Here is a 9,595-nt window from a genome sequence, read left to right on the forward strand (position 1 = left end):
TACAATTTCTGACAGCCCCAGTGATAAGAAATGGCCTGATTTGGTGAACAGGCTTTAATAACAACAGCATTGCTCAAGTTGATTCCTTAATGACATCCTAGTCTCAAACAGTCATTAATTTCTTTAGCAAGTTTGAGAAGTATTTCTTAAAAACAAGAATAATGATTCTGCTTACAGTAGCAGGTCTGTTCTTTACCTCCATTCCAACGTTTCAAGCAAGACATGATTTCTACTATTACTTCTGGCATAGCCAGGTGGTGTATTCCTTTTGGCAAAGGCAAAACTAAGTGACTGGCATCTAAACAGCCAAGATATAGGCAAAGCCTTGTTAGCAGTTCCATGTTTCAGATGCAATAATATGTGGTGAAACTCCAGCAGTGAGCATACTTGGTTACTGTACAGTAACGCAAATGCAGGAGTGATTGCATACAAAATGTGCTACTTCACCTGGTTACTGATAAATGCTAAACTCTGAAAACTGGTCTTTAATCTTGAATCAAGATTACTTAAGTGGAGATTTCCAAGTCTGCCACCTCAGCAACCTTAAAGTCAGCACCTGAACTTCTCTGAGACAGAACATTATTTTTAATGGACTGGTGCTGGGCAAAGTATTAGTGAAGGAGAAGCACAGGTCTGTCTAGTTTGAAAGTGGAGGGACAGGGAGCAGACTCTGGCATGAAGAAACAGGAAGATGTCCCAGCAGGAGGGGCTTGGCATATTTACAGCAGAGACACTGAAGAGACGCTGTTCAACAGGCTTTTTTGTTATTAGGAAGGTCCTGCACCTTTTAGTGGAACACTTGTCAGAGCCAGCATGGAAAGGAAGCAGACCACCAGCTCAAACACCCTCCAGTACTGCAGCGTTACTATAGAAATGACCAAACAAAAGTGAAATTCAAACACAAACACCACCACCACCTCCCCCCAGCCCCACAACAGAAACCTTGGTTATTGTAATGCCCCACTGGAGGAGAGAGGTTCTGGCCTCACCTAATCAAGCCTGCTTAGCACATAAGGTAACTGAGATAGAGATAAAAAATGTATGGCTCTACAGATATCATGAAGAAAACAGATAATCACCACACCTGAATAAACTGAGGTACTCTGATCTGCATACAGTGTAATATACATAAGCCCAGAACAGCATGGCATCTTGCATCTTCAGTATGCATTTGAGTTATAAATCAGTGAAACTATTTAAACAAGGCCTGAACACATTTAGTTCTTCACTTGTCTGTTTGCATCATAAAATACAAGTGTTTCACTTAAACATTTGGGCATTTTTCTCCCTGCTCAAACCATATTCAACCAGAGGATAGCTATAGTGAGAAGTATTTGCACCATCTTACTCTGCCAGACCTTCATGACTCCAACAACTTTCTCCTCTGCTGCTTTAAGGAACTGAAAATCTCTTCCACATAATACATGGCAACTCTAAAAGCTCTGTATTTAGTACTTCTTCAATGCATTTTTAATATATTTAACTTCCATGTCCAAATAAAAGTTAACCGAATGTTGCCTTTGGGATACATGAAATAAAACTGAACGTATTTGATGAACTGTACTCAACCAGACACAGTAGACGAATAACTTCACAAAACACCAGGAACATGCATCAGTTACGTTTAATAAAATAAAAATAAAAAATAAAATAAAAATAAATCAGCCAACCCTGCTTGCTACAACTAGTTCCATACTTGTTGGCAAGAAGTGGGAAAAACGGAGTGAATGGCTTTTCCCTTTACTTCAGAGTTCATCCAACCCCAGGGGCACCAAAAGTCAATTTCTCTACTCCTTAGACTCCTCTGTTTGGTAGTCTACCCTTTCCTCTGCCTCTATCTGAACTCTTGAGTGATGTCTGGACTGCCTAGAGATTACGTGTGTCCAAAAGAATGGTACAGACTCAATTAATTTTAAACGTTTAAATGGATCAAAAACAAGAAGGGAAAAATGTAGAGATCCACTTTTCCTCTAGCACCTTTGAGCAGAACAGGACTATCTACCTTAACAACAAATAGTTAAAACTATAAAACCAATATTAGCTAGAAACTTTCTTTTTAATGGAAGTGCGAGTTTAAGCAGAACAGTGATCAATAATCCTGTGTCTTTTTTAATCCAAATTAATCGTGCCCATCCCTTTCCCTCTGTACTACAAGAACACTGTAAAATGCTTTCCAAATGGAAAACTGTTTCTATAAGAACTTCCACATACCTCTGAAATGACTAGAAGAGGTTAGTCTAGTTGGTGTTGCAACACACAAAGGCAAAGTGCACACGCTTCTGAACTGAGAATTTGTTAGTTAAGTGGAAATGCTGGTTTGCAAGCACAGCCTTATGCAAAAGAAATTCACTCATCTTGTGAGATGTTTACTACAGAACAAACAAACAAAAAAACCCCAAACTCTGAAGACTAATTAATCCCTTTCACTATGGAAAGCTGGGCAGCCTGGTGTAGACCTAAACATTTAATGACTGTGTTACAGGTACACTTCTTAAAAGTAGAAAAGACATGAGGCCTCAGGAACTTAAAGCACACACAAAATCAGCTTGCTTTTTTCCATTTTATGCTTTACTTACAAAAACAAAAGGCTGTTATCTACTTAATTCCTGTGTTTACTACCTCCATGAAAATCTAAATGTGAATGGTTTTATATTTCTGTTCAGTCTATGCAGCAGTAATTATCTATTTGAAGGGTAATGCATCCTTTCAACAGCACTTGGGCGGCTTACCAAAGCATATGCTGGGAAAAAAAGTAAATCTCACTCAAGCCTGCTCAAACAGAATGACTCCAGGGTCTGCCCAAGCCAGAAGACAGCATGGGCTGACCCAGGGCCAGACAATCAGACTCCCCCTGTTAGGTGGCCCAGGGCTCAGAGGTCCTACCAGGGAGCCAGCTGCCCAGGAAGACACAAGCTCCTGTTGCTGCTGCTGCTGTTCAGCTACCAATGGGTCAGAGGAAGGGGCAGCAGAAGATACGGCATAATAAAGGGTTACAGTCTCCTGAAAAGAAGGTGTAGACAGAGGAGAGGCTGCAGGAAGAGAGAGGTGGAGTGAAGGCACAGGAGTACGGCAGTAATGTTTCTTTGGACTTGCACTCATTTATTGGACTTCCTAAAAAAGACATCTCAAGTCAAACAGGTAATCAAAACTGCACAAAGTAGGGTCATTATCCACAACAAGGCAGACAAGCAGTTTATTACACAAACTCTCAGTGTGATGAAAACCAGCTTCAAGCTTTTCCTATTCACCACGTGTTATAAAGGTGCCTAATCACAGGGCAGCCTTAATACTAGGCTACATGTCACAGGCTCATCCTTGCAAGATACAGGAAAAAAAAACAAAATGCCAGAATAACTTTTGGCCTACCCAGTACTTGAAACTTCTGCATTTTTGTTAAAGATTTTCAGATTAAAAAAAAAAAACAAAGCCAGCATTAAAATTGCTTCAGTCGACAGAAATCTGTCTGGAGTGGAGTACACCTTTCACTTTTCTGACCTGAAACAAATTGAGAAGCTTCATTCAACTCACATGTGCTGAGCCAGCATTTTCTCCAAACAAACTCTTACTCTTCCCTTTTTCCTGCTCTCCACACAAACAATAAGACAGACGTGCACCAAGCTCAGGAAGAAAACCCCAAGCCAAACCCCAAACCAGTCAGTTTTAAACACAGACAGGCTCCTTGATTCAGTTAGACTTGTAACCACACAAGCCATCCTCACTACAAAGATGGGTGAGTGAGCAACAAGGCTATTACTTCGCCAGCTCATAACACATCAAAAATTACACTTAATACAAAGCCATATCAACTGCCAAGCAGGACTGGATCTTTCAAAGTAGTAATAAGCTTTACACTTCATTGCACCTACTTTTGAACCCTAATTGAAGCTGCATTTCTCATGATGAGATGTATGAACCTAAGAATTTCTAGTTTTACAGATTTCATTTTCACACAAATATTTTGAAAAGAAGAAGGAACAGAAGATTACACACATCCCCCCAAAAAGTTTACAGAGCTTTAAGAGTGCTGCTACTCCCGAAGACTAAAGTACTCATGTTGCTTCTGATCTCTGGAGGGATCCAAAACAGTAGCCTAAGCCTCTCTGAAAGAAAATGTGAGATTTTTAGATAAAAGCGATTCTTTTTCTGGGAGAAAACAATACAGCGCTTGACCCAGATAACAGAATCTTACAGATAAATCCACTAAAGTTACTCACTAATATAATTCTGTTATTTTCAACTCACCCCAAGCTCTCAGAAACCCAAGGTTCATGCAACACTGCATCAAAACTGAAACAAGTTCCGTAAGATCTAACTCAATTGCGCATGCTTTGGTGGTATCTGGACTGTTCACTACGTTAATCTCATCTGAAACCGAGGTTTATTGCCTAAATTTCACTGCATCTTCTTTCATCCGTATGCCGGTTGCCGCCCAGAAAAATCGATTGACAAACTTCTAACAGGAGTTAGCTATAAGCTAGACTTCAGAAAGACTTCACAACCTCCATCCTTCCCCACTTCCTCCTTAGAAAGCCATCTTCCCCACCGACCTACAAACCTGGTTACTGTCTACGGGAAAAAAACTGAGTTGCAAAAACAAAGAGAACAGAATGGCCGGGCAGGAGGGCTCGGCCGAGCACCCGTAAACAGCGAGCCGATGAATGAAGCATCCGCGAGGGTGCTTTCACCTCGCCGCGGCCAGCGCTGGGGCCCGGGGCGGGCCCTCGGGTTCAGCCCCGCGGCCCTGCACGGCAACGGGCACCGGCTCGAGGGAGCGAGCGGCGAGGCCCAGGCGCCCCCAGCGCTCCTCGGACCCCGGGCGGGCCGTGCCGCGGGTGACAGGCGCCCCTCGGCCCAGGCTGCCTCGGCAGGAAGAAGCCATTTACCGGGGCGGCGGCACCGGGGCTCCGCTCCCCACCAGCCCGGGGGAGAGAGCTGAGGCAGGGGCCGCCGCTGCTTCCTCTCCACCGCCCCACGGGGCCCGCCGCGGCCAAGCCCAGGCCTCCCTCCTCCCCACTCACCAGGATGCGCTTGAAGAGCGCGTTCTCCTTGGGCGGCAGGCTCACCGACGGCATCCTCCCCGCCGCTGGCTCGGGCGCCGCCGAAGGGCTCCGGGGAGGGGGGTGGGCGACCGGGCTGCGTCCCGTGCCCGCTGCTCGCTCGCCGCTGCCGGGAGCCTCCCCACCGAAGTCCGTGCGCTGCTACCGCCGCCTCCCCACCCCCCGCCCGCCCTCCACAGACCACGGCGCTCTCGCCGGCCGCGGGCCCGGCCTCTCCCGGCCGCCGTCTGCGCGCCGGGCTGCCCCGCGCCGAGCCCCGGGCGGCGGCTCACGTGGTAACTGAGCAGGCCGGAGAGAGGCGCCGCCAAAATGGCCACCGCCAACGGCTTCCCCAGCCGGGTCACGGCACGCCGCGCGCATGCGCCGCGACCCCGCGCCGCCGGAGGGCCCGCCCTCGCCCCCGACGGGTGGGACCGGACGGGCTGGGCGGGGACGGGCGTACCCCGGCCCGCCCGCTGAGTCAGGGCCGGGCCCCGCGGCGGGGGCACCCTGCGTGCCGCTGCCCGCCGAAGCGGGGCTTGCACTTGATGCGGTCACCGGTGATGGGGCCTGGCTAACGGCCTAGCTGCCGTCAGCACAGGGCGGTTACCGGCGGCGGAAGAGGGCGGGGTTAGCGCAGCGCGCCTCGTGCGGGTTAGAGGCGAAGCGAGTCAGGGCAGTGCCTCCCCCGTGGGCGGAGTCCGGCCGACAAGATGGCGGCGGCACTGAGGGCGGAGAAGGCTTGGAGGTTGGCGGCCACAACGCCAGCTCTCGGTGAGCGGCCGTAGGGCACAGCGGGGTTGTTGCCGCGACTCGGAGTAGTAGGGATCCCGCTTTGGGTTAGGGGAATAGGAGCTTGCTCTGTGTTCCGGGAGCTTGGTGCGTGAGGGGACTGCAGCTGTGCTCCGCGGCCTGCTCTCTGACCTGGGTGCTGGGGGAGCTTGGCTGTCTGCGGGGTGCCAGCGGCGTGCCCGTTAGCTGGAGTGCGCTTCGCTTTGTGTGTATTTTAATCCAAACCAGCCAGTCGTATATTGTTGGGGTTTTTCTAATATTGAGCTGGAGCTGGTTATGGCCAGGGGTGACCCGCTGTTCTCCGCTGTGCATGTGGTGCTGGCACTCCTTAGGCAGGCAGGGCTGGCGGTGCCCTCGGGGAGAGCGGGGAGCATGGGATAGGCGGTCATGGAAGCTTTGGGGTCTGGTGACCCAGCAAAAGGATGGGGAGGAAAGGCACTGCTTTGAACTGTTAGTAGAGCCTCATCTCCTTTGAGTTCAGGGAGCACATGCTGCAGCTTATCTACACATGGGTGAGTTGTAATGCTGTTATGGTCTCCACTTGGATGTGATAATAGCATTTATTTCAGCTTTTTGTAGTCAATGTGGGTTTTTTTCCCTGATTGTTTGAGTGTCAGTAGTTGACTTGATAGTCTAAGCCTGAGAAATGCTAACGTGTTTGTAATTTTCTGCCATTTTAGCTTTTACTCGTTCTGCATTTGTTGCAAGAAAACGTAATTATGACCAACCAAACTGGCCTGGAGTTGTCTTGGCTTTTGGCACCAGTGCTGCCTTGTGGGCTTATGTAAGTGTGTTTTTTGGTTTTATTGAACTTTATATGTTTTGAACTATTCCCAAACTGTACTGATCTGAAGGTAATGACTGCAACCTACTCAGTTGATTGGGGTAATGGGTGCTTAGAGCAGGTGTCAAGATTGAAGCATTATTATGTTTTTCCAAACTATGTTGAAGGTTTTTTTATGAAAGTGAACAGGTTATTAAGCTTTTCTCTGTTGCAAACGTAAAACATCTGCAGCAAAAGAATCTATTCCTCAGGTCTGTTGGTTTAAGGCTTTAACATTATTTTCCCCAGTGTATCTTAAAAAAGAAAAGAAAAACAAGGGGAGAAAAAAACATAGAGGTGTGCCTAAATGAAGCTGTGTTTCTGAGCAGAATGCAGATGTAAGACATTGTTCCCTGTTTCAGAGAGCTCATAGGCTCGATGTTGATAAAGCAAGCAGGGCATGGTAGGTTTTGTGAAGAAATGTTCGGGATAAGTAGCACTCCCATGATGACCGCGCTTTTCAGGGTGTGTGTGGGGTCCTTTTGGGTTTTTTCCCATTTTTAGGGTGGTAGTGGATTGATTGACAGTAGGAATCTTCCCCCCACTCTGAGTTGGCCAGCATAAAATGTTTTGAGGAAGCTGCAGAAAAAAAATGCCTTGCTGGACAATTGATAGTTTACAAATAATTTACTCTGTATTGTTCTAGTTACATATTGGTTTGTATTCTGATAATGGTGGTTTTATGTGCTGTAGAAATATTTTTCTGTTGTCCCAGATGTTTATCCTGTACTGCTATTTTATAGCTTTTCAAGCAACATAATGATGATGTAATGGAATATGAAAGAAGAAAACGAGAGAAACATCATAAGTGTACAGATTGCTCCTAGTAAGTGTATACCTGTAGATGCTTTTGACTTAGCTGAATGTAAGTTATGCAGATCTTTGACTTGGCTTTGCAGATACTGGACTGGCTTGTCTTTCTCTCTTATTTTCCTTAATATTTTGCATCTTAGCTTTTGCTATTCATCTAACTCATTCCCAGTTTTAAAGTGATAAGGTGACTGATCCATATTTTCATATATCTATTTGTGTGCATATTCACTGCCAGCTGTCTTAGACATGGAGACTTTTGAAAAATAACACGTCTCTTACAGTGTCTATAATAAAGTTAAGTTGTAAGGAGAATACCTTACAAGTGCTTTAGTAGCAAGGTGATCAGGTGCACTAAGGATACCTTATCTTTGTCTCCTTTGTTATTTTAACAGGTCTACAGTGGGAAACATTTTTCTGTTTCACTTATATATTGTGCATAAGAATGATATAAAGTCAATGCTGCAGACTTGTGCTACAGTGCAAGTTGTGTGTGGTCACTGTCCTTTTGTTATAAAAAGTTGTATTTCTGCCAGCTAAAATATCTGTTTGGGATTGTGGCCTCAGAGCAATTTTAATATGCCACAAAAGAATTGCTAATAGTAAGTATAGGAAAACTTGTAGTGCTGTGGTTATTTTTCCCATAATCATTCCTCTCCAGTATGTTGTGAGGTGTTTCTGACAAGATCCGTTCTATCTATTGTTCTTCTTGCTAAGATTTTTTTCCCTCCCTCTTTCTTAGGTTGACAATGTAATCAGTAAGAAGCAACATGCTTGCCACTTGTCCTGCAAGTAAGTTGAGACCAGCAGAAGTACAAAGTATCTAAATACTTACATGTTCATGCATTTCATGTGCAGAATTATGAAATAAATTATAAAATGTGAAAGAAAATTACGAAAGACTTTCCTTGCCATTTTTAGTTCATCTTGCTGGTCTTGAAATGGTTTTCTGTGGCATTTCTCTTCCACAGTTTATCAGTGTTCATTTCAAAACTCTTTGGAAGGTATTCTACATTAGACATTGGTTCAGAACAAAGCTCAATAAGTATTCAAGAAGCTAAATATACCCGTGTCCTCCCGGCATTTTTATTGCTAAATTTATAAAGTAAGAGATAAATATAAGAATGGCATTTATGGGAAACTTGATAAAAATGATCTGTACAAAAGCCAAAGTGTGCATTTGTTACTTTGTGCATCAGAGAAGCAGCTTTCAACTCAAATCTTGACCAGGTAGGCTTTCAGAACTTGACCTAGTGACTTACAGATTCCATAACCAACATTACACATCTGTTTGCAAGCTTGATCTGGTTCCTTGAGTGCTGCTGCTATTCAGTCCTTTGTGGTCTGAATTGATTTTAATTATTTTTAATTCCCTTCCCCTGGAGCAGAGATGAAGCTGTGTTAGAGAACAAAAGTTGGAGGTGCCCAGCCTTTAAATTCTGTGTATATTTATCCTTTTTAGGAAGTTTGCTTTGCTTTTCCTACTGCTTGCAAAGCTGAAACGTATTCTGTATTTTCAGAAGGTGAGGACAAAAGCGCAGGCTTGAATCTTGGAGGCTGTTTATTTGGCCTCTCAGTCTGTCCCTTCCTCAGGGGCTGCTACACACATTCTCTTGGGCACAGCAGCTTTTCTGTCTTGCTGCTTTCAGGCTTGGTGTCGATGGAGCTGTATCCTTCTACTCTCCAAGGACCTGCTCCTTGGAGAAGGGGTAGTTAGCAGTTGAGATGGTGCTGTTCTGTGCAGTCTTATCCAGGCTTCATGCCCTGTGTGGCAGAGGAGAGGCTGGTGTTTCCTGCTCCTTTTGGAGTTGCTCACAGTCTGAAAGGTGCCCAGACTGCAGAGCTGCTGTTGGTTGCAAGTGTGAGTGCTGCCTTCTGAATGCTTGAGCTGTTTCTTCATGGATCAAGGTCAGTCAAGGACAAAGGACAAAAAAGGGGATAATGACAAGCGGCAGGGTATGGCATCAGAAAATCATCGAGGGACCATCAGAGTAGTGTGTAGAGGAGAAATAGTAACGGCACAGCCGTCTGAGGACGTGAGGAGGAAGAGGACAGCTGGGTGGGGCTGACCTAGAGACACCCGTGCTTGTAACAGCTGACAAGACTTGTAGTGGGATTTGCTTCTGGAAGCATT

General features: G+C 45.6%; 2 protein-coding genes across 5 annotated transcripts in view; one reads left to right on the forward strand and one right to left on the reverse strand.

Moving 5' to 3' along the window:
* NAA15 (N-alpha-acetyltransferase 15, NatA auxiliary subunit) overlaps window positions 1-5,196 on the reverse strand; it is a 43,062-nt gene extending 37,866 nt beyond the window's left edge. Inside the window, exon 1 of one of the 2 annotated variants that reach the window (XM_034065062.1) lies at window positions 5,019-5,196. In XM_034065062.1, the coding sequence (XP_033920953.1) occupies window positions 5,019-5,072 (54 nt within the window). In that variant the 5' untranslated portion in view covers window positions 5,073-5,196. Of the gene's footprint in view, window positions 1-4,242; window positions 4,261-5,018 lie in introns of those variants that run through there. The other variant, XM_034065063.1, reaches the window with a different exon arrangement.
* Window positions 5,197-5,506: 310 nt separating this feature from the next.
* On the forward strand, window positions 5,507-8,356 carry NDUFC1 (NADH:ubiquinone oxidoreductase subunit C1). Of its 3 annotated transcripts, none has more exons than XM_005142369.3 (4): window positions 5,511-5,810; window positions 6,509-6,612; window positions 7,395-7,477; window positions 8,204-8,356. In XM_005142369.3, coding segments are annotated over exons 1-4 (249 nt in total). In that variant the 5' UTR covers window positions 5,511-5,749; the 3' UTR covers window positions 8,205-8,356. The 3 variants fall into 3 exon arrangements, 2 of the variants coding, with proteins under 2 accessions (XP_033920677.1, XP_005142426.1); XR_004549853.1 differs by lacking the exon at window positions 5,511-5,810 and adding an exon at window positions 6,315-6,340; XM_034064786.1 differs by lacking the exon at window positions 8,204-8,356 and having other exon boundaries at window positions 5,507-5,810; window positions 7,395-7,478.
* The last annotated feature ends 1,239 nt before the right edge of the window (window positions 8,357-9,595 follow it).

Source organism: Melopsittacus undulatus, chromosome 7 (assembly GCF_012275295.1).
Source record: "Melopsittacus undulatus isolate bMelUnd1 chromosome 7, bMelUnd1.mat.Z, whole genome shotgun sequence".
Taxonomy (NCBI): domain Eukaryota; kingdom Metazoa; phylum Chordata; class Aves; order Psittaciformes; family Psittaculidae; genus Melopsittacus; species Melopsittacus undulatus.

Bases quoted from the DNA above. Each gene is read 5' to 3' on its own strand.
- NDUFC1 (XM_034064786.1), top strand. From the start codon at position 5,750: ATGGCGGCGGCACTGAGGGCGGAGAAGGCTTGGAGGTTGGCGGCCACA. The intron at 5,811-6,508 runs GTGAGCGGCCGT...CTGCCATTTTAG, and splicing joins GGCCACAACGCCAGCTCTCG to CTTTTACTCGTTCTGCATTT. The intron at 6,613-7,394 runs GTAAGTGTGTTT...GCTATTTTATAG, and splicing joins GTGCTGCCTTGTGGGCTTAT to CTTTTCAAGCAACATAATGA.